A 25581-nucleotide genomic window follows, 5' to 3' on the forward strand; every position below is an offset into this window, starting at 1 on the left:
AACTTTTTTTTATATTAATACATATTAGACAAATTAAAAAAAGTATCAGGATTATTTATTAGTGTTTCAGCTTTATATTGATGTGCTTTTCATAATGTGTAAGAGTAATAGAAAAAAAATATATCCACTTTAATGAGTGGAAATCGTGTGACCTTGACAGGTCGGTTATAAAGCACAACCTCTCCGCTTCGCTTCCGAGGCGTGCAATAAAAATTTGCGATTAATTTTTCTTCAATTTTAAGGTAAACTTGTACGAAAAAAAACGGTCGGTAATGTTCATTCTTACCATTTCAGAAGGTAAGCAAATTTATACGTAAAATTGTCTACAATGTGAGCGTAAAAATATACTTAACAATTTTTCAAGTCAAATTAACGATAAATTGACATAAAATTTGCTTGAAAATTAAAGACAACTTTTTTCTAGTCAACTTTTGCAGTGGATTTGCATTCGAATCCGGGTAGTAAATTTACGTCAAATTGAATAGCAAGTTGCATTCAAATTGTCGTAAAAAATGGAAAAGTCCGAAGTTGACGGAAATTTGACGATAAATTCAAAGAAACTTTTGTAAAGTAAACTTTTGCTAAAGCAAACTGTGCTGTTAGGAGTTGTTATCGGGTTGAATTTCATTATATGCCCTGATAGCCACCTTATCCACAAGTTAACTTCAAGCTACTGCCGTATTCTAAAGCCAACTTAAAGGGAAGTGTTGGAGAGCAAGCACCCTGATAGCCACACTTTAAATACAATTGCTTAGCAAGTTCTGCAGTGAAACATTTACGGCTCTCAACGACAAGTTTCTGGCAAGCCTTAGCTGGATAATACTTGCGTGCAAGTTGATGTAAATCTACTGCCGTCATCTGAATGTAATTTGACAGAAAAACTTGCCGTCAATTTGAAGTGACACTTGTAGTCAAATTGAACTCAAGTTACAGACAATTTACTGTCAACTTAAAGGTAACTGCTTGCTCTCCAACATTTTCATTTAAGTTGGCTTCAGAATACGGTAGTATTTTGAAGTTAACTTGTGGTTAAATTGGCTATCAGGGTAGCCGTAAATGTTTCACTGTAGAACTTGCTAAGCAATTATATCTAGAGTGTGGCTATCAGGTTGTTTTCATATTGCAGTTGAGAACTAACAAGTCCGAAGTTAGCGTGTATTTGTCGTCCAATCGTAGGGAAATCTAACTCAGCAACATGGAACTCAATTTACCTGAAACTTGCGGCCGCTATTGGACGGCAGAATAAAAAGTCAACTTTTGCCAAGCAATCCTGGCTATCTGGTACGCATGGATACTATTCGGTTAAAATATGCACGACCGTTTAGGGGAAATGTAGTCTTTGAGTTGGCTGATTGACTATGGAAAAAAAATCACCGAGTATGGCGGACATTTACTTCACGAACTGTGACAAAAGTTATTGATGTTGTGTTCTTGTCTATATATCGTTATCAATAATTTCTAGCACTCGGATATATTTCTAAAACAGAAAGGATGAGATAAATGTCAAGTGAAATAAATATAAACTGTTAATGTAACTATGAAACACTCACCATTTGTTTAAATCAACCATCAATAAACTTTCAGTGATATAATTTTACTAATAATTTTTTTAATTCTTAATAATTTGTTTTTTTTTTAGTGATAACGAAATTATTTTTAAGAAAATGCCAAAAGTATAAGAAATTTGTAATTAAATGTTTCCATCTCACATGTTGTTTATGCATCGATTAAATTATAGCCAAATCTTTAGGTTGACGGACTAAGTATACTAATAATGTTTCCATATTTCGGTTTTTTAGTTCTATAAATGTTCGGATAGTGATTTCCACGATGTTTTTACATGGTGTGTATTATTTGATTACTATGAAGTGCTGTCGACTAGTTTAGCTTAAGCTGCTAGTCTTATCTCTCGAATCGTCCGACACACAGCATGAAGGAGATGCTTGGCGGTTGCTGTGTATGTTCTGACGAGAGGGGATGGACGGAAAATCCACTTGTATATTGCGATGGACAAGGTTGTACTGTTGCTGTTCATCAAGGTTTGATTTAGTTATAATCGTCGTGATTGACATTATTTTTTTAATTATATTTCATAGCTTCTCTTATGTTATGCTTGTTATTTAATTATTTTACTGATAAATTTACAATTGTTCGTATCCTATGCACATTTACTTGCATACACTAATATATTATTTAACAGTGACTTTTTATAAGTTATATATTGTGTTTTAAAAAAGTTTTAATCAAGTATAACTTGTTATGATTTTTAAATGATTTATTTATTTTTTAAATTAAATTGTTGGTCTAATCGTTATTGTGTTTCCTTATAGCGTGCTATGGAATTGTAACAGTGCCGACTGGACCATGGTATTGTCGAAAATGTGAATCGCAAGAACGTAGTGCACGTGTAGTAAGTTACATGTTGACAAATATTATTTATCAAGAAATATAATGGCGTTAGTATAATATATGTATAAATGTGTTATAATTATTGCAATAGCGTTGTGAATTATGCCCGAGTCGTGATGGAGCACTCAAGAGAACAGATCAAGCTGGCTGGGCCCATGTGGTGTGTGCTCTTTATATTCCTGAAGTTAGGTTTGGCAATGTTACGACAATGGAGCCAATTATTCTTCAACTTATACCGTCAGAAAGGTTTAATAAGGTTATTTAACTAAATTTATGGTTTAATAAAATTTTAACGTGATTCCATATTCGTGGTGCCTAAATATTTTTATTATCATGCCTAGACATGCTATATTTGTGAAGAACAAGGCAGAGGTAGTAGAGCTACAGTAGGAGCATGTATGCAATGTAATAAGACAGGCTGTAAACAACAATTTCACGTAACATGCGCTCAAGCATTAGGTTTACTTTGTGAAGAAGCAGGAAATTATCTTGACAATGTTAAATATTGTGGATATTGTCAACACCACTATTCAAAATTGGTAAATCTTTTATTTTATACAAAAATGATTTAAGGGGGTTCCCCCGTGTGATGGCCTGTTTTTTAAGCGTTTTTTGGGAATTTTTTTTTTGACGACCAATGAAAAGATAGAATTTTGAGTTTTTTTTATCATTTATTTATAAATATTTCAAGAGTATGTAAAACAAATTTCAAATAAAAATCTTCATTACAACGTAAGTTCTACCACTCTGAAGACACCCGCCTCGAAAAAAAAGTACGCTCACTTCCTCCACGATTCCGGCTCATTGGCTTATCTGAAAAAAATCTGTCTATCGGTTGACCCTGCGGGCCAGCCCCAAAACTTTCCACTGTTTTCGAGCTCCTTGAGCTCAAAGAGCTAAAAAACATTGTTGTAGATACATTTCCGAGCTCTTCGAGCTCGAAAATACTTTTGTATACCATTGTTTTCGAAAAAACCGTTTTTTAGCATTTCTTTCTCCCACGATAACTCTCGAGCGAATTATCCGATTGAGATGACTAAGGCGGCAATTGACGCGTTTTATTGAGTTCTAGAGCTGATTAGATTTTAAAGTTGATCGTATAAGTCGTTTCTGAGAAATCAATAAAAAACTAAAAAAAAAAAAATTTTTTTTTCATAATTCGCCAATATTTTCGAGTCTACTTGATCAAATGATCTGAATTTTTCAGAAAAGTTGATGGCCAAAAAGCTCTTTCGATTGCCGTCTTAACTATCCAAATCGGTTCATTAGTTAAAAAGTTATAGACCGGTCACACACATACACACACACACACACACACACACACACACACACACACACACACACACACACACACACACACACACACACACACACACACACACACACACGTATACATACATACATACCGACACTCGGACATCATTCTGAAAATAGTCAGAATAGCTTCCTAGGACCTCAAAACGTCGACATCTGGTAAAATTTCGATTTTCGCAAATCGGGGTGAAAACAATAACTTCCCAATTTTTCGAAAATCGTCGATTTTCTTAGCGGGAAGTTAATAAAAATAACGGCGTTTTAATCTGTAAGCATACATGCACCGAGTGAACTAGAATCATCCAAAAATTCCGAGTATTTCTATTTTTTTCATAATAGAAAAATAAAAAAAAATCATGAAATTTGGAACTTTTTTTTCAGAAATCAGCCAAAAACCCAATTTTTTAATATTTGCAAATGATTCTAGTTCACTCGATGCATGTAGGCTTACAGATTAAAACGCCGTTATTTTTTTTCCAGATAAGCCAATGAGCCGGAATCGTGGAGGAAGTGAGCGTACTTTTTTTTCGAGGCGGGTGTCTTCAGAGTGGTAGAACTCACGTTGTAATGAAGATTTTTATTTGAAATTTGTTTTACACACTCTCGAAATATTTATAAATAAATGATAAAAAAAACCCGAAGTTCTATCTTTTTATTGGTCGTCAAAAAAAAATTCCCAAAATACGCCTAAAAAACAGGCCATCACACGAGGGAACCCCCTTAAAAGTGAACAATGAAGTCCATAATTTCTTACTTTTTTATTCTTTTTCTTAGAAAAAAGGTGGAAATGTTAAAACAATTCCTCCTTATAAACCAATTCCAGCGGACAATGGATCATCTGATTCTTCTCCAGAAAAAGAAGTAGATGTACCTTTAAAAACATCTACAGCAGTGAAACGCAAAAGTACAAGCGTGAAATCATCATCAACATTAAATTTGAAAAATAAGTTAAATCCTAGTCCTAGTTTAGATATTAATGGAGTTATTAATGATAAAAACGGAAGTGGTCGTAGTACTCCAAAAGATACAATTTTATCATCAACTCCAGGTTCTAGTAAATTTACGACGTCGAACTTCGTTGAAACTGTCGTTACTCAATCGGAGAGTGTGTTTGGCCACGAGAGTAGTAGTGGTAGTAGTACTATTGTCTCAGATTTAGTTTCTGCTACAATTGGTGTTAAAACCGGAGCAAGTATTAATTTTGTTAATAAAAACAATAATCAATCAAAATCAAGTTCTTCATCATCAAATAAATTAAGCTATACAAGTAAAAAGCGAAAAACAGGTGCGCATACACCAACTGCATTGGGAAGTGAAAATTCGAATAATTCTGCCAGCTCTGAGGCTAGTGGTTCAGTTGTCGCAGTCAGTTCAATCATACAATCAACACCGAGTAATTTAGTTCAACCCACAGTTACTGAAGCAACTAGCCTTAGTACTACATCCGAGCCAGAAAAATTAAAGGTTCGTATCATCATTTGTTTCACTTTAAGATTTTATTCATAATTATTCGATATTTAAAATATGCTTACAGTTAAAAATCGATAATTCTTTAAATTCAAATACATCAAGTATTCCTATTACCACTGCATCAACCGCAGCACCGGTTATAATATCATCGCCATCAACTCAAGCACACACTACCACAGCGACTAGTATTGTAGTATCAGTACCTCTTGCAGCTACTTCTCTTCCAAATTTCGTACAAAGCGTAGTGACCAGCGCTCCTACTCTTTATCAACAACTTCAACAAAGTATGTCTACAACTGCTGTTATTAATGAAAGTCACTCGGACTCCGTTATTTACTCTGAAGAATACCCTCCAGAAGATTTGCCAGCTAAAAAATCACGGTAAAATAAAATTTACTTACAATATTGAGTCATAATTTACGGTATAATATCATACACTGGTCACAGAAATTAAGGGATAGAAAAAAAATCCGAAATTTTTAGGTGATTTTCAACATGCTGTAACTCGGTGAAGAATGGTCGTATAAAAAAACTAAAAAAAGCAAATTGTAGCCTCAAGTTTCTAGTTTTCAGATCTGGACCTCAAAATTTTTTATCATGTACGGTTCCGGAGTAATCATAAGAAAACCAACGAAAAAAAAATTTTCAAAATTTTGGCTGGTCTTTCAATACCTCTATGGGCGACAATAAATTTTTTTGAATAATCCGACTGTCTGACTTTTCTCGGAAATTTTATGCCCTTTAATTTGGTGGCCTTAAAAAGTCTCTACGACGATTTGGCGCCGAGTTATCATTGATCAAAGCAAAAAAGTCCATTTTGGCTTTGATAATCAATAACTCCGGATGTATTAGTCGTACAGAGAATGGAAGCAGGGTTTTGAAAACTGGAAAACATTCTCTATAAGGCAAAATTAGTAGCATTTGATAGAAAAATTTTTTTTAAAGCGATATTGTTTGGTAAAAAACAGGTCAAAATTCACAAATTTAAGGATATTCGGAAATCTTGCTATAACTTTGGATATAACGGATGAACAAAGGATATCTTCGACTTTTTTTCAACTTCAAAGTGTCCTGAAAAAACCCTGAAAATTTCAAATCGCTGCGATTTTTCTTTCTTAGTGCCCCGAAGCTTTAAATTTATCGATTTTGTCAAAAATCACCATAATTGGTAGTCTCTCGGTTTTTGTTCATTTTTTCGATTTGAAAATGGTTTTTTTACCGATAATCTTCATTTCTTTGATCAAAAAGATCGATTATCGAAAAAATTGAAAAAAAAAAAAATTTTGAAAAAAATTTTTTTTTTTCAAAATTTTTTTTTTTGTTGTATCTACAATGATTTATCATTGTCAAAAAAAATTACTAAAATTTTTTTTACCGCTGTAACTGCATCTGCTTCAAATGTCAACTTAATAAACATACCCTTTGGGTAACTCTAATGCCGGCGGTAAAAAAAATTTTAGTAATTTTTTTTGACAATGATAAATCATTGTAGATACAACAAAAAAACAATTTTTTAAAAAAAAAATTTTTGAAAAAAAAAATTTAAAAAAAAAAAAAATTTTTTTCAAAATTTTTTTTTTTTTCAATTTTTTCGATAATCGATCTTTTTGATCAAAGAAATGAAGATTATCGGTAAAAAAACCATTTTCAAATCGAAAAAATGAACAAAAACCGAGAGACTACCAATTATGGTGATTTTTGACAAAATCGATAAATTTAAAGCTTCGGGGCACTAAGAAAGAAAAATCGCAGCGATTTGAAATTTTCAGGGTTTTTTCAGGGCACTTTGAGGTTGAAAAAAAGTCGAAGATATCCTTTGTTCATCCGTTATATCCAAAGTTATAGCAAGATTTCCGAATATCCTTAAATTTGTGAATTTTGACCTGTTTTTTACCAAACAATATCGCTTTAAAAAAAATTTTTCTATCAAATGCTACTAATTTTGCCTTATAGAGAATGTTTTCCAGTTTTCAAAACCCTGCTTCCATTCTCTGTACGACTAATACATCCGGAGTTATTGATTATCAAAGCCAAAATGGACTTTTTTGCTTTGATCAATGATAACTCGGCGCCAAATCGTCGTAGAGACTTTTTAAGGCCACCAAATTAAAGGGCATAAAATTTCCGAGAAAAGTCAGACAGTCGGATTATTCAAAAAAATTTATTGTCGCCCATAGAGGTATTGAAAGACCAGCCAAAATTTTGAAAATTTTTTTTTCGTTGGTTTTCTTATGATTACTCCGGAACCGGACATGATAAAAAATTTTGAGGTCCAGATCTGAAAACTAGAAACTTGAGGCTACAATTTGCTTTTTTTAGTTTTTTTATACGACCATTTTTCACCGAGTTACAGCATGTTGAAAATCACCTAAAAATTTCGGATTTTTTTTCTATCCCTTAATTTCTGTGACCAGTGTATTTTAACTAAAATATATTGAAAATAATATTTGACGTCTAAATTTTATTGGATTCTCAATAAACGACTGATATGCTTCCAGAGTTCATTTTTTGTGATAGCAGAATTTTGACTTTATAAAATGATACATTTTTCACTGATCTTGCATAGAAATTTAAATTCGGCCCTATTTAGTAGGAAAAAAGAAATACTATTCTCTTACTAAAAATAAAAAAAATTTACGAATCAGCGAATTAATGAATTCTATCCGCAGATAGACAAACTTTTAAACTGCTAAGTGCATATCTGGTGAAAAATAGTATACACACTACGAAGAAAGAGCTTTTCCATTTCGCGTGTTTTTCATCCTCGCTTTTAGCTTGAGTAGGTAATTACACACGTAGGTGGGAATTTTTTACCTTCCTCCTTTAGTATGTAATATACTATTCATTTGTTTTCTAATAAGAGAAAAGTACAACATATTTTCCACTAAATAAGGTAGAAATATAAATTTATTGGTGCAGGTATGGTAAAAAAAAAAAAAAAAAAATTGTTGCGTTCAGAAATTCTAATTGTTAAGTTTTCATCCAATTGAAAAAATTTTTTTTAGAGATTTATTTTTACATGGCTCGAAGTTTTAATTATGTAAGTCTAATCACATAAATCGAGTACTCATCAGTTTGATTAGAGACAAATGTAGTTAAATAACTGCGGGGGTATTTAATTTTTGTAATAAAATTAAGACCATGACCGTAACTATTGGTGATGTTGACTATTTGCTCATAGAATATCGGGTAGAGGTACCTTTTTTGGTCACTGTAGGGCCAGTTTTGGAAACTTCGACAATTTAAATAAAATAATTTGTAAAATACGCAGTGAAATAATTAATTTTTTAAATGAGTTCAAAGATACTTTATCACAATATTACAATGGAAGTTTTCTTTGTATACTTTTTCATTAATTAAAATAGAGTATCAAATGTCCAAAAATGAAGCAGTGGCCATAAGTGGTATTTCTACCCTATATAACATTATTCATTAATCCTTATCGGGTAGTAATGCTTCGGGGAGAATTAATACGTAAAAAAAAACATCTAAAAAACAGTATTTAAAAAAGAAATTCAGTAAATAAAGTTAATTTTTTCTACTCAAAAATATTTGAAATATTATAACTATCTATAAAGAAATAATCTTAAAATGTAAATATCTACAAATAAATATTTATATCAACATACTATTGTATAATTTTATAATCCTACAATTATGATTATTTATAAAAAATAATCTAAAACAAAACATAGACATCTCTCGGATAAAAAAATTGCTTACGATGCTCTATAGGTTTGCTGTTAATAATCTACATTAATTTTCTATCATAGAAGTTTTATTCTTCCAGTAATTTTTTTAATTATTTTTTTTTATATGTAATAATGATTAAAGACTTATTAAAATTTTAACAGTAAATTTATATAGATTTTTATAATGTTCAATAATTTTTCTCTCGACACTTATGATTGTTTAAATATTTTTGAGCAGAGTAAATTAATTTTATTAAAAATTTTTTTTTCAGGCGTATAATTTAGATATATTTTAATTTTTTTTATTTAAATAATAAAAAAGTTGCCTGCACAAATCATTCCGTCGCAGTGTTTAAATGTGGACTTACTCATTTACTCCAAGCAATATAACCCGACAGGACTTAATGTCCAATATTTCATTATGACTATTTGTAACGAAAAAAAAAATAAGTATATGTCTTCAAAATATATAGTCGAAGTAGTCTAAATAAATAAGATAATTATGATACTGAAAGTAGTAGACATTAAAAACATTTGTTTCTTTTAAATAAATAAACAATTATAGAAAAATCTTTTTGTGCACGTTCTAGAAATTGTATTTTACTTACAAGTAACTTCTTTATAAAAATTTCAAAATTGCCTGGTGTTTGCTACTTTCAGTATTATGATAAATTAACCAATTGGTAAATGTCATATTCTATGACAAAAGAAGAATCCTAAGCAAATTTCTTCAAGATTCTAAGAAATTCGATTCTATGACAAAACAATTAAAGTATTGATTCTAAAATATAACGATTTTTTATGTTCAAATATTTGCCGCGCAAAAGTATCGTTCGAGAGATCGATCTATTTGAGAGTATACTGAGCTATATCGGATATAGCTGACGTGGGAGGTAAACAAGTACTTTGGTTAACCTCTAATGGAAACGATAATTTTTAATGTTGAATAAAAATTGTCCTAGATTATTTGATGCATAAAGTGATACAATAAAAAAATTAAACACTACAAATCACATATTTAGTATTTATGCAATTTTTTTAATTATTTAAAGAATTTATTATTATATCTGAAATGCAGCATTTTCGACATAATTATCAAATGCAATGTTTATAAAGCACTTTAACACTTTTAAATCTGCTTTAATATAATTTATTAAGTAATATTAATAGTATTATGCATAAATAATTCCATTTGACATCAATATGAGTAGCATATTCTTATTACAGATATAAACTATTACTTCAAAAAAGTATGAATTATAGTTCTGATTTTTTTTTCTTCAATAAAATGTAATTGAAAAAAAATTTTTTTAACTTATTATCTAATGGATAATATTTTGTACTTTAGATTGCAATCAACAGAGAAACAAGAAAAAGTTAAAAAAACTAAACGCGGTTCAACGTCAAATAGTCAACCTTTGCCCATTCCTCCTTTGCCAATATCGACAATTGCTTCATCGAATTCCAATACTACTATTAGTATTGTTAAAACATCTAAACGTAATCTCAACCGAAATAATCATCAAACACCATCACTATCAGTTGCTCCAATATCTTCTGTGAGTCAAGGAGCCACTCCAGGTACTGGAAATTTTAGTAGTATCACATCCGGTACTGGAAATACAATGAGATCCGTAGTTAAAGATTCTCCACCGAGTAGTCCTAGCTCAGAAAGTATGAGTAGTACTGGACCAGGAAGAAGAAAAAAAAAAAGTGTCGAAGATCATGATTCAATTACTCCGCTTTCATCCATGAATATGATACCTACTACTTTAGGAAGCAATACAAAAGAGGAAAAGGACGTGAAATTGTAAGCATTATCTTATTGTTTTTTCAAGTAGAATCACGATTTCTGAGGTGTATAATTTTAATGGTTGCTTTTTTGTAGTTTTTCATTTGAAAAAGGTTATTATAAGAAAAATTGCGTGATAACGTAATCTTTTCAATCAATTTTGACACTTAGCTTTCATGACATCTCTCCAAAATTTGTGTATACACCAGGGCGTGTAATTATAAATTTTTGTTTTTGTTTTCTAGGACTAATAGTCTCAAAAGTTACTTCGAGTCCAAAGAAATTCTCTCCTAAAAAATTCATTCAATATCTCATAAATTAAGCTGGGCTTGACAAGTTCATTTTCTCATGTTCAATGAATGTAGAATTTTTTTTTTTAATTCAACGTGAAAAAATCTACAAATAAAATCGGAATATCGGTTGACCCTGTGGGCCAGCCCCCAAACTTCGCGCTATTTTCGAGCTCTTTGAGCTCGAAAACATTGTTGTGAATACATTTTCGAAAAAGTAAAAAATCTATTGGATCTAGATTTTATAAATGTTTCGCACGTCACCCAATAGTTGCAAGCTACACCTAATTATACCCCTTAAGCAGTGAAATAACATAAATTTTTTTTCATTTTCCTTGCGCGAAAAACGTTCCGATCTTTAGGTACATATTTTTTAAATATTTATTAGTAATTTAAGCATCCAAGAAAGAATATTTCTTTCTGCTGGAAATTATTTTACGTAATACCATTTATTTCCATTTTTGACATATATAATGATAATTATTTCAACTTCATTCATTACTACATTGATTTTTATAAGTTTATTCATATCAATCAGCATCGTTCCGTTGTATTTTGAAAAATTACAGTTTGACAAAACTTAAATTTTCGCTCGTGCTACGAGCAAACATGACGATTTTTAAGCAGTCACTTCCAATGACTTACATAAAGATGAACATATTAGTTTTGAGTAATGTTGTTCAGTAATTATGATGTTATTCAATGAAAAATGCAGATATAGATTTCACATTTATTATTCCGTCGACGATATCTCCCGAACGGATTATCTGATTGGGACGTTCTTGGCAGCAATCGAATGCTTTTATCGAGTTCTATATCTGATTAGATTTTAGAATTGATCGATTCGCGATAGTTTCCGAAATATTCACGAAAAACGAAAAAAAAAAACGATTTTTTTTCACTCTTTCGTCGACGATATCTCTCGAACGGATTATCCGATTGAGACAGTTGAGGTGGCAATCGGCGCGTTTTATTGAGTTCTAGAACTGATCCCTGATTAAAAAAAATGATTAAAAATGATTTCACACGTTAAATGTCCATAAGAGACAGGATTAGAAATGATTTGGAGGATTAAAAAGTTTTTAAAATGATTAAAAAACGAATCATTTTAAATACTTTTTAATCATTTTTTTTAATCAGGGATTAGATTTTGGAATTGATCGATCCGATAGTTTTCAAAACATCCAAAAAAACGAAAAAAAATTTTTTTTTTTTCGTATTTCTTAAATATCTCAAAGCCTATTTGACTAAATGATCTAAAAGTTTCTGGAAAAATAATAAATACTTTCCAGCTAACAAAAAAAAAAAAAAAACTTTTTTGAATCAAAAAAAAAATTTCGGAAGACAATATATATAAAAAGTCTGAATGACTATGCTTTCTTAGTAAAATATACTGTAAAATTTTAGTTCAAACAACCCAGCGTAACACAGTTTATCTAACTTAATATAAATGATAAGCGTCAACAGAATTGTGTAGTTACGCTGACTTAGAACGTGTAGTTAAGAAAATTAAGTTCAATTGGTTGATGTTACTTGATGTAGGGGAAGGGGGGAGGGGAACAAAACGAAGAAGGGTAGGTAAAACGGGGTACCTCAAAAATTTTATGAAAAAAAATTTTATTATTCAAATGTTTTTTAAACATTTCAAAATCACTTTTGTAAACATAATTGAGCATTATTTTTATTGTTGAACTTTTTCAAAAATCGATTGTCAGTCGAAAAATATTAATTACTTTTGTTTTATGATAGAAACTATTAAAAGATGTTTTTTCTTCCTTTGCATTGAATAATTCTGTAAAATGTAGTTTCTTTATATAAATTACTTTCAAAAAAATTTAATTTAATCAAACATATTTGATATTCAGAAATTATTTTTTTTCATCTTTTTAGGGGGTAAGCCATTTTGCCCACAAAAATGATTTTTTTTTTTAATCGCAACTGAAAATTTTTTCTATTTACTTTGGATATCATTATGAAAAAAAATATTTAGCGTATTTGGGTCCTCTAAAACTTAGTATTTCCTTAAGTACCCCGTTTCGCCCCTCCCTCCCCTAAATATTAAATCATTACCATATCGTATAGTTTCGCTAACTAAAGCGGCTGAGGCAGCCGTTCGGCACGCGCGTGGCTCGGGCGATCACCAAAGTTAAGTAGCGTCGAGCATGATTACTACTTGGTTGGGTGATCGCTTAGCCACACGTCGGGTTCGAACGGAGGTCTCTGATCGTTAGGCGCGGGATGAAGATCTAGTGATTGGTAAAATGGGAATTTTATCGATCACCGGAACTTCACTCAAACTGAAACTGTACCCTGATAGCCAAGTTGGAGAGAAACTGACGTGAAACTACAGCCGCAACTGGACACCACGTTGCCCGCAAAAGTTGATACTTCCAAAGTTGATCGACACTTTCTGAGAAAGTTGGTGGCAAAAGTTGGAAATGATTCCTGAGATGATAGTAGTGTTTGGCTGAAGAGAGATATGGACTCGTGGTGGCTGTGGTTAGATACCACGCGCAGTGAGAATTTTTTATTATAATCCCAGTTAATGTCCACCCTTAGTCGTCACTCGATTATAATTTTCGGCTAGGAATGTCGTCTGGGGTGTGGGTAGGGATGCCCTCCAAGGCGTGTATGCCCAAAAGGGCGCGGAAACGGCCTCCCGTAAAACGAAAGTGGACTTCGATCCCGTTACATTAATTAATTAATTAATTAATAAAATCCAAATCGTTGAACTGATTGATGACAGTTTTTTTTAACGATAGTAGCTAAAAACGTGCGTCGAATGTCACATAGAACATCAAAATCGATTAATTATTTCAAAAAATATTGGTGGTTAAAAATTAAACGAATAACGATTTACTTCCTTTTCCCAAATAATTCATAACATTATTTGTTAAATGTTTAAAAAATTTTTTGAATGTTAAAGGTCAAAAAACTGCGTCAAACGCCTTTTTAAACGTCAAAATCGGTTCATTATTTCCAAAGATAGTGCTGATATAAAATTTAAAAAAACAACGATTTATTTCATTGCTTTTTTTTCTTATTGTTTATTACTTGAATTTAAGAGCTCAAAAATGAATTAACAATACTATTTTCGAGCTGAAGAGTTTAAAAATGGCGGGAAATTTTAGGGCTGGGTCGCAAGGCCAACTGTTACCCAGATTTTTTTCTCTGAAATTCAGTTTATTGTAGTTCTTGTTTCTTGACTATCAGTTACTGACGTATGTGAAATATCTATAAATTATCAATGTTATCAAAATAATGAATTTTTATTAAACGGTTTCTATTTTATCACTTTGGATCTTGTAATTACTCTTTATCAAGTTGTATTGTAATTTTTTGCTAATTATTGCTAATATTGATGAATAATAGATTTCAAAACGGTGTGAACGCACCTCACATGCTTGGAAACCAATTGAATCCATCATCAACAATGGCTCAAAAAATGTCTGATACACTTAACCAAGAATTGGAAGCTCATTCAATTTTTACTGAAGCAAGTAATTCGTCGACAACATTAGTAGGACCACAACTTCATAGTCGAGTAATTGCTTCGGTAAGTTACTGATAAAAGATATATAGTATGTTTCAAAAGTATCGCCCATGACTTCTCGCGAGGTAGAACTTGGAATTTTGAGATAAGACTCCTTCTGCAATTTTCCGCGTGATTATCAGAAAATAAATAAGTAGTTAGATGGCTCAAAATTACATAGTACACAGTAAAAAATATTTCGTTGAATATTTTACATTTTTATGTATACATGCAACACTGTAATTTTTTTGTTTGATCAATTTTTTTTTTAATATAAAAATTTTATTTATTACAAAAGTAACACTTCTTAAATGTTACTGTCAAATTAACACACAATAATTTGACATTTATGTATGTTAGTTTCAACATACAAGATGGTAACTTTTTTTTACATATCGACGTATGTTAAAATAACATATAATTCTGCATAAACTATTTTTGTCACACAATTCATGTTAATTTTGAAGAAAAATTTTTTACTGTGCATGTTGCACTACTTATTAATAATGAATAGACGAAGCTATTATCACATTTTTTGTAATTGTATTCATTTGTCTATTATACTGATATACAAAATAATAAATAAATGAAATGAGTCAAATATGATAATAGATCCGAGTTGTCTTTGAATCACGAATGATATTTGCCTGTTAATTTGTAGTAATGCACACCGTTTTGCTTTAAGCTTGCTATCAACATATTTTTCTCTAATACAGTTAGTTGGCTATTTTTCTTGATTACTAGATATCAAGAAAAGAAATTGATCATTTCCAAATCCATTGTATTTTCAAATATGGCCCTTAATCATCAGGGTAAATGTGTCTCATTTAAAATTCTTATTAATTCATTTCAGTGTGACGAGGAACATTCCTGTTATATGCACGTGTGCAAGTTATAAAAAAAAAAAAAATGTCCTATTAATTTTCATTAATTACCATTGCGTTAGCTGGAAAAAATGAATAGGACTTTTGACCTCAGAATTTTCATTTCTACTTTTTAGTAAAGTTACGGGTGATATTTTTAACGAATCGTTACTCTGAAAGCACAATAACTAATTTTATTGATAAAACATTTTCATTTTTTTTTTTTTATGATAGATACGTTCTAATCAATCAGCTGCTCAACCACCGACATCGTTTGCCTCGGTTTTTCATACTAACAATATTGCAAATACAAATATCAGTTCTTCTGGAGCATTAGGCGGAAGTGCCATTCCACAAACTTTAGATCAACTACTTGAAAGACAATGGGAGCAAGGCAGTCAATTTTTAATGGAACAAGCCCAACACTTTGACAGTGAGTGTACGGCGATATAAAAACTATGTTTTGATATGAAATTTTAATAGATTTCATAAAAATCTAATTATTGCATTTATCCTCATGACGCAACTTTCCAAAAGTTTTACCATTTTCTGTCTCAGTTAGTCGAGTAAGTTCCAAATCACCATAGGTTCAAAAGTGTTTGCTCTTAATATTAAGAACTCCCCTTTTACGTTGAAAAATTTCCCATTTAAATAATACGTAAACTTGAAAGTGTTTTTTTTTAACTTCCCGTTAAGAAAATCGAAGATTTTCGAAAAATTTGGGAAGTTATGGATTTCACCCCGATTTGCAAAAATCGAGTTTTCATCAGATGTTGACGTTTCGAGGTCCTAGGAAGCTATTCTGACTATTTTTAGAATGATGCCCGAGTATCTCTGTGTGTGTGTGTGTGTGTGTGTGTGTGTGTGTGTGTGTGTGTGTGTGTGTGTGTGTGTGTGTGTGTGTGTGTGTGTGTGTGTGTGTGTGTGTGCGTGCGTGTGTGTGTGTGTGTGTGTGCGCGCGCGCGCGTGTGTGTGTGTGTGTGTGTGTGTGTGTGTGTGTGTGTGTGTGTGTGTGTATACATATGTAAACTCTTTATAACTTTTTAACTAATTATTCGATTTGAATGGTTTTGGTGACAATCGAAAGAGCTTGCTGGCCATCAACTTTCCTGTAAATTTTACATCAATCAGTTGAATAGACTTGATGATATATAAAATGAAAAAAAAAAAAATTAGTTTTTTTAGTTGTTTCAAAATTTCTAAAAAATGACTCGATCGGTCGACTTCAAAATTCAATCAGCATTTAAAATTGAAGAAACGCGTCGACTGCTACAAGAGCCATCTTAACCGGATCATTTATCCAAGAGATATCGTGAAAGAAAGAAATGGTAAAAGCTCCTTGAGCTCGAAAACAACTGGAAGTTTTGGGACTAGCCTGCAGGGCCAACCGTTGCCCAGATTTTTTTTTTGCTTTAAGGAGACCACTTGTGTGACCGCTGGAAAAAAAGATAATTTTTGGGAATTTAAAAAAAAAACTACTGCACGGAATGCTTTAATGTTTCAAGGATATATTTTTGGATATATAACCGATGAGCGGCTGCTCTTCAGATGGCTGTAACTCAAAAAAACTATTTGAGATATACACTTGAAATTTTAGTATGTATTTTTTTAAAGGTATAGACTATCGAAATATGCAAAAAAAAAAAAATTAATTTTTGAACTGAAATTTCTTTACGGAGGCTAAATCTGAAAGTTTTGAGGTCCGATAGGGGTATAGCGTGAGAGGAGAAACGTTGAGTGAAAGTACAGAATTGAAGAAAAGCTCTCGGCGTTTCTCCTTGTCCTCCTCCAGGCTTAATTAATTACGTGTGATCACTAAATGGTAGTGATTTGGCCGAATTATCGTATTATAGGACATTTGTTTATTGGTGATTAGTTCATATATTTCATTAAATATTGATTTTAAAGATTCAACTTACATGAACTTCTTGTAAAAGACTAAATTTTCCACAAGAAATGTGCTATACTTTTTTTTCTGAAAGTCAACCGTTTACAAGTAAACAACAAAAAACCACCAGTTTCATAGGAAGTCAGACTTTTAAGGTCCCCTCGCGGACTGTAGTTGAACGTACCGCTAAGCACATACAGGATTTTTCAAAGAGCATACAGTTCTCTTCTAATAAAACTTTGAACCAATAAGATACGTATTTATCACTCATGCGATATAAGTGCTATCTTAGCGCACGCTTTTTGCATTTATTTTTTTCTATATAATTTCTAAGGAGAACGACTAAGCTTATTGTCGTGAAAACAAACTCAAAGATGATAGGATAAGCTTCAGTTGGCCTCTTTTACTTTCCATTTAACGATCATCGTTATTGACTTATAGGATTTTAAGTTATTTTAGTAAGAAATCTACTTTCATTTCAGCTACCGGATAGCACTTTCCTTATCTCCATACGATTATGTTTTACAAAATTAAAGCGTTCAAATAGTAATTTAAAAAAAATTTCTTTGTTGTAATTTTTCTGATAATTGTAGTACAGTCGAGTCGCGTTATGAGTCCGCTCTTTTATGAGTCCGTCAACTTATATTTCTCTTGAAGACATTCCCCCTCCATGAAATAAAAAAAAATTATTTGGCTGGTGTGACGAATTAAATGTTATTTTTTAATTAAAATCCACAATACAACTTTTAATAACATATTTATTAAATATTATTGCTATAATAATCATTGAATCCGTATTGTTATAATAAATAAATGAACTAATAATTATGGACTTATCAATCGGGTGGACTCATAACGCGATTATGAAAATAATCACGTACGCTCTCACACACTTGTAAAGTAGGGGAAGTATAATCGACTACTGAACAGAAGTGGGGGTACAGGAATTCTTAGAATTATATTCCCCTACACCCCTGTAGGCAGACTCATAACGCGAATCGATTGTACTTTTTTCGAAATTTATATCGGGGTTTGAGAATATCTTCTTGAAGGAAATTTTTATTCGAGATTTAAACTTTTGGCTATCATATTTTTCTTTTTTTAAAAGTTTACGAAACATTGAACAGCTAAATTTTAAAGTAGTCGTTTTTGAGATAGATAAAATTAACATTAAAATTTCCATTTATACCCGAATTTAATTCACAGGATGTACAGATAATTTACTTTAATACTGATCTGTCAATAATTATCTACGCTAAGTTTTATAAATAATAGTGATGACAAATTTATTTTCAAATTATTTTCCAGTCGCATCACTTCTTTCATGTTTACATCAGCTGAGAGCTGAAAATCTACGATTGGAAGAACATGTGAACAGTCTTTTACAGCGGAGAGATCATTTACTTGCAGTTAATGCTCGATTAGCTATACCTCTTACTACTCAACCAAATACGCATTCATGTAAGATAATATTCTTTACTATAATAATATTTTTGCTACTACACATTCATAAAAAAGTTTGTGTTTTTAATAAAATAACACAGAATTTTTTATCCTTATACAGTGAATAATATTTATTCAGTGGGAAGCCAATCACATCAGAATAGTCCACACTCAGATATGGCCGTTGGAGTAACTTCGTCAATATCAAGAGTTAATCGAGATTCTCGAGTAAATAATATTTATTTACCACATTCGAATTCAACTGGACATTCAACAATACTAGAAAATGGATTATCATCGGATTCATCATCACCTGCAGTAGTATCAGTTTCACAATATACACATAGAGGACAGATGGTAGCTCCACAACCAAGTCCTTCCATAAGGTAATATATGTTTTCAAAAAGAGACAATTTTCATTATAGGTTGAACCTAAAAATTTGTGTTGTCTGCGAGCCTGTCAAACTTAAATACGATAAAACTTTTGAATGTTTCTAACATAATTAATCAATATATGAATAAAGTTCAAGATTGCTATTAACTTAGTATTAATGTTTTCGTATTTAGTTAATTAAAAACAGATTAACTAATTCCAGTTAAGTTCATCATTATCGCTTATTTTAGTATATATTTCAAGAGGGAAACCTGTTAAGATGATTCAGAAAATTGGATCTTTTCTATAAATTGTTTGTGAAAATATGTAAGAAGATGTTTCCAAAGTTTCTGATAATAATTTCAATTTGTTTTGATGCTCTGAACCGTTTAGTGAGTGTTTCTTGTTGAAGTGTCGGATTGCATGGTAGGTAAAACAAAGCGATCACTCAGGTAGTTACTAATTTATTCAGCTGGCTCAATATTAATATGATTCAACAAGAAGAAGAAATATTATTTTATGGTTCTGGAAACGCTAACTAACTAGTAAGCAGTTTGAATAATGTAATACTGCCGTAAATATTTTTTTTTTAGTACTTCTTCTTTGTCCGCATTTATCTCGAAACGAATTTTCAATTTGTGTACATTCTAACTCCAAAAGTTTCTAATCTATACTTTTATAGAGTGATAGGTATTTTCTATATATAATTACACTTTCTATGAACCTATATTTAAAGTAACATTATTGTTTATGACATAATTTTTTTATCAGAGTTAAGTCCATGTAAAAAACCATCATGATCACAAAGTAACCTTTAAACCGTATTGAGTTCAGAGCAAAACTGGTTTCCAGAATCTACACAAACAGCAAAGTCTAGTAGTAATTTTTGATGTGCGGCAGCTAGCATATTCAATATTTTCAGAGGGAATGCCTAAAATTAGTTTTGAAAAATTTGCTTGAAAATCTGTATGAAATATTTTCAAAGCTTAAGTAAATTCTATTCATATTTTCCTTGTCAAAGAATAATGAAAATTACGAATAAAAAAACTTACTCCTTAACTGGTTTCTCTCCTTGATAAGAAATTTTTAAATTTTCAAAAGAACCAGCAAATGTCGAAATAATTTATCATCACTATTTTAAACTTTCCGCTAAGAAAATCGAAGATTTTCGAAAATTTCCGGAACTTATTGTTTTCATCCAGATTTTCGAAAATCGTTTCTATTAAATGTCGACGTTTTGTGGTCCTAGGAAGCTATTCTGACTATTTTCAGTATGGTGTCGCAGTACATTTGATGATGTCAAATAATTGACACAAAATTTTTAACCAATGAAATTTTATACACAAAAACAAAAAATTTTTTATTGTGTATCTATGGATGCATGTGCCCTACCGAAAGTGAAACCTGTTTAAAGACAGTAAATTAACGGTTGATAAAGAGTTCTAATGTGCACTTTTGAAACCGTCATATAACGGTTTTAGAGATAACTAAGAATCAACTGTTAATTAACTAAATAAAAACTGTAAATTAAATTGTATAAAATGGAGTTAATAAACAGTTGATACCAAATCTTTACTTGGTCTAATTTACATGTGCAAACTGTTTTTTAACGCATGGAAACCCGTTTTTAAACTATTATTTAACTGTAAAAAGACTATGCAAAAACTATTTATAAACGATTGTAAACCCGGGAAAAAATCACCTTGCATGATCATGCAGGATTCGTGCCTGACCGTGCATGATTCATGCATAATTTAGGCTTTATCCTATATGACTCATTCATGGCCAGACATGACTCATTCTAGATCAAGCTTGCGCATGCATTAAGTTTGAAATAATTGTATCCAGAGATATGATCAATCAGGAAAGGTCATGCTTGAGCATGCTCTATTATGCATGAACTACATGGTTCATACTTGATCATGCAGAACTCATTCATGGGCAGACATGACTCATTCGTGATCAAGCATGTTCATAAATGGCTCATCCTAGATCAGACTTGCTCATTACTTACGTTAGGAATAATTGTATCTAGAGATATGATCTATCAGGAAAGGTCAAGATTGAGCATGCTCTGTTATTCATGACCATACATGGTTCATACTTGATCATGTGTAACTCATTCGTGATCAAGCATGATCATGCATGACTCATTCTAGATCAGGCTTGCTCATGACTTACGTTAGAAATAATTGTATCCAGAGATGTAATCCCTCGGGAAAGGTCATGGTTGAGCATGCTCTATCATCCATGATCATGCATGGCGCAGACATGATCGTACAAGCCCAGCAAACGAAGTTGAATTGAAGTCCAATACGGACCAACCCGATTCAATGCGATTTTTGAAAACATTGTTTCGTGTTAAAACGCATTGAATCGGATAGAATAAATTCGAGGCAGAGTTCAACTTACCGACCAAGTCGGTAGTCCAGTCGATGCGCACGAAAAAATGGTCAAAGATCATTTTTTCGGTGGGTAAAGATCGATTTTGAAAAATTTTTTCTTTAAAATACTAGAAAAAATATAAGGAAAAAAGTTACCATAAATTTGGAGGTGGATCATTTTTTTTTATACAAAAATTAGATGTAAAATGAAATATCTCTAAAATTATTGAGAAGTTATCGAGACAAACTAGTATCATTGTTTTTGGGATTTAATAACGAACAAAATGAATTTTGAACGAAGTCTCTACGACGAATAGTTGCTGAGATAAAAATTATTAAAGCGCGAAAAACGAAAAAGCACGTCATTTCGTCCGCGCGTGGATAAACAAAATAGTGTAACTCGACAGCAAATCGATATTTTTACAATTTTTTTTATACTCTTAGTCAATCATATATCAACCATAAAAAAATTTGGTAACTTCCAAAAAAATTTTTTCGAATTTTAAATTTAAAAAAAGTAAAAATCACTTTTTGTTAAATAAAAAATAGAAAAAATGAAAAATAAATAAAATGACCTAATGGATAATTTTGTTTGAACCATTACCCAAACGATTACGGGTAATGACAGATAAAAAAAATTTTTTTTTCATAAAAAAACCCTTTTTGACAATTTTTGAAATTTATCAACAATTAAAAAAAAAGTGTGTGTGTCAGCTCCGACGCACGATTGGAGTTTACTCCTTCAGATCGACTGTCTAAATAGGCACAGAGTTAAAGGTTTACTAGTCTAAAAAAAAGATTAATACCATATCAAATGGTAAATAAACGAAGCAATGAAAATACCTAAATAATGTATTTTTTTTTCTATTTTAGTCTAGTCGAGAAGTTGAGTTCCTGCGAAAAATAGTTACAGGTCTCCTAAAAATATAGTTGATGGCTTAAACGATCTGGAATGGCGTCTAGAAAAAGACGTTTTTTGGATTTTTTTTGGAAAAATAAAATTACAATTGTTATGAACAAAAAACCGTTCAAAAAACTAGCCGTCCAGCTTTTTGGAAAAATCTCAAAAAGTGTAAGTGATAGCTCAAATATTAGAAAAGTTTCTGAAAGAGCAGAAAATTTTAGTAAAAAAGTTCTCGACTCCCCGAATTGTAGCTCCAATATTTATAATTTTAATTTAACGTTGAAAATTAGCTTTTGCGCGGCAGTTTCGGCATGCGCGCGCCGCCACTCTAGTGAGCGCAGTTTTTAAATAATTTTTTTTGCAATTAAATATCAATTAAAAAATTTGAAAACATTTTGGTGTCATCTAGACACTTCAAAGAATATAATTTCGCGGTAATAAAAGTTGCATCACCATTTTTCAAAAAGTTATTCAATTGTTAATCAACATTTTTTTTACGGGTTTGTGTTGTCATAAAAGGCGGCATAAAAGTTTAAATAATTAATCTATAAATTTTTTGTTTCTTGGAGCCCTTTTTATAAACATACTCAAATAGATGACAGTATGAAAGTTTATACAATATTTTGATTTCATTAATTCTTAATTTTTGAACTACCCAAAAAAATTAAAAATTAAAATAATGTATGTTAAATAATTTTTTTTTAAATTTTAAGCTATTACTGATTTCATGTTCTTGTTAGGCATTATATGATTACTTTTCAAATTTTTTCTTGCCATTTGTTTATAAATTTTTTATAAACAAATGGATTAATTAAATATTTTTGAAAAATTTTTTTTCAACATATTGTTAGCGTAAGGAAATAATGATTTCAAAAAACAAAATTTTCTTAAAAACTATATCTTATTGTTTATAATTGTTTTTTCTCCTCGACGGGCGGAAAGCGTCAACTTTCGTCCCGCTGTGCAAAACGAAGTTGCCGCTTTCCGCCTCCGTCGAGGAGAAAAATAGCATACACTCCTCGGGAAGTAAAGTAAGAAATGTCTCAGATCACATGTTTGTTGACCTCGGCCAACAATTACATGTGATCTGAGACATTTCTTACTTTACTTCCCTCAGTGTGTAATATACTATTTTCATCAAGGAATCGTTTTTTTTTAAATCATAATTTGCATTTCTAAATATAATGACAACAATAAAATTTTTTTTGTCAACAATTTATTCATTTGTTTGTTTGATAATTTTTTTTTTATTTTAATTTTTTTCTAGAACATAAAAAAATTACAAAAACAGCAACCTGCAACAATATGGCAAATAAAAATTTTTTCAATTTTTTAAAAAACATCTGGATTTTGGAGTACGACAAAGTCCAAGCACTGACTCAATTTGTCAACAAACAAATTGCTGTAACTTTGCAACTATTGCAGATACAGTTTTCGACCTTCCAGTCGTTTTTATACAATATGAGTTAAGCTTTCTTATAAATTTTAAACCTAACGTTTATCTGTTTTAGTTCTCTAACAACACGCATTTATTTATAAAAATTATAAATGCATTTTTAAGAAAAATTTTTTTTTTTTTTAATTATTTCCTTACGCTAACAATATGGTGAACAAAAATTTTCCAAAAATATTTAATTAATCCATTTGTTTATAAAAAGATTATAAAGTTTATAAAATGGCATGAAAAATTTGAAAAGTAATCATATAATGCCTAACAAGAATATAAAATCAGTAATAGCTTAAAATTAAAAAAAACACTTGAGAATACAAAATAATAATGCTCACTATACGTATCATTAGAGCACGACTGATATACTATTAGTCCAGTCGATGCGCACGAAAAAATGGTCAAAGATCATTTTTTCGGTGGGTAAAGATCGATTTTGAAAAATTTTTTTTTCAAAATACTAGAAAAAATATAAGGAAAAAAGTTACCATAAATTTGGAGGGTGATCTTTTTTTTTTTATAAAAAATTAGATGTAAAATGAAATATCTCTAAAAGTATTGAGAAGTTATCGAGACAAACTGGTATCATTGTTTTTGGGATTTAATAACGAACAAAATGAATTTTGAACGAAGTCTCTACGACGAATAGTTGCTGAGATAAAAATTATTAAAGCGCGAAAAACGAAAAAGCACGTCATTTCGTCCGCGCACGGATAAACAAAAGAGTGTAACTCGGCAGCAAATCGATATTTTTACAATTTTTTTTTCTCATAATAAATCATAGATCAACCATAAAAAAATTTGGTAACTTCCAAAAAAATTTTTTCGAATTTTAAATTTAAAAAAAGTAAAAATCACTTTTTGTTAAATAAAAAATAGAAAAAAAAGAAAAATAAATAAAATGACCTAATGGATAATTTTGTTTGAACCATTACCCAAATAATTACGGGTAATGACAGTTAAAAAAAATTTTTTTTTCATAAAAAAACCCGTTTTAAAAATTTTTGAAATTTATCAACAATTAAAAAAAAAAAAAAATATTTTTTTTGATACGACAGAAATTCATCTCGCGAAATTCTGAATCGAATGGTATATACGAATTTTTGTCGATTTTTTGAAATTTTTCCTTTATAATTTTCAATATAAGGACTTAGAAAAATTTCTTGCTACGGGACTTTAAAAAAATAGGACTTCGGATATCTTCGGGAATTGCTAGAGACAGAAAGTAGGCATAAGACGTAGTGTCGTTTTCTAACGGATAATGACTACTTTCTCTCTCTGGCAATTCCCGAAGATATCCGAAGTCCTATTTTTTTAAAGTCCCGTAGCAAGAAATTTTTCTAAGTCCTTATATTGAAAATTATAAAGGAAAAATTTCAAAAAATCGACAAAAATTCGTATATACCATTCGATTCAGAATTTCGCGAGATGAATTTCTGTCGTATCAAAAAAAATATTTTTTTTTTTTTTAATTGTTGATAAATTTCAAAAATTTTTAAAACGGGTTTTTTTATGAAAAAAAAATTTTTTTTAACTGTCATTACCCGTAATTATTTGGGTAATGGTTCAAACAAAATTATCCATTAGGTCATTTTATTTATTTTTCTTTTTTTCTATTTTTTATTTAACAAAAAGTGATTTTTACTTTTTTTAAATTTAAAATTCGAAAAAATTTTTTTGGAAGTTACCAAATTTTTTTATGGTTGATATATGATTTACTAAGAGAATAATGAAAAAAAATTGTTAAAATATCGATTTGCTGCCGAGTTACACTCTTTTG

General features: G+C 30.6%; 1 protein-coding gene across 4 annotated transcripts in view; it reads left to right on the forward strand.

Moving 5' to 3' along the window:
• The first annotated feature begins 1471 nt into the window (after positions 1 to 1471).
• Positions 1472 to 25581, forward strand: part of LOC130678428 (protein AF-10) — a 41188-nt gene continuing 17078 nt past the window's right edge. Inside the window, exons 1-11 of one of the 4 annotated variants that reach the window (XM_057485608.1) lie at positions 1472 to 2039; positions 2331 to 2410; positions 2501 to 2665; positions 2751 to 2948; positions 4498 to 5187; positions 5258 to 5574; positions 10234 to 10695; positions 14340 to 14523; positions 15597 to 15795; positions 18559 to 18711; positions 18833 to 19079. In XM_057485608.1, coding sequence (XP_057341591.1) covers positions 1931 to 2039; positions 2331 to 2410; positions 2501 to 2665; positions 2751 to 2948; positions 4498 to 5187; positions 5258 to 5574; positions 10234 to 10695; positions 14340 to 14523; positions 15597 to 15795; positions 18559 to 18711; positions 18833 to 19079 — 2804 coding nt within the window. In that variant the 5' untranslated portion in view covers positions 1472 to 1930. Of the gene's footprint in view, positions 2040 to 2330; positions 2411 to 2500; positions 2666 to 2750; positions 2949 to 4497; positions 5188 to 5257; positions 5575 to 10233; positions 10696 to 14339; positions 14524 to 15596; positions 15796 to 18558; positions 18712 to 18794; positions 19080 to 25581 lie in introns of those variants that run through there. The other 3 variants (XM_057485610.1, XM_057485607.1, XM_057485609.1) reach the window with 3 other exon arrangements.

The sequence above is a fragment of the Microplitis mediator genome, chromosome 2 (genome assembly GCF_029852145.1).
Source record: "Microplitis mediator isolate UGA2020A chromosome 2, iyMicMedi2.1, whole genome shotgun sequence".
NCBI classification, from domain to species: Eukaryota; Metazoa; Arthropoda; class Insecta; order Hymenoptera; family Braconidae; genus Microplitis; species Microplitis mediator.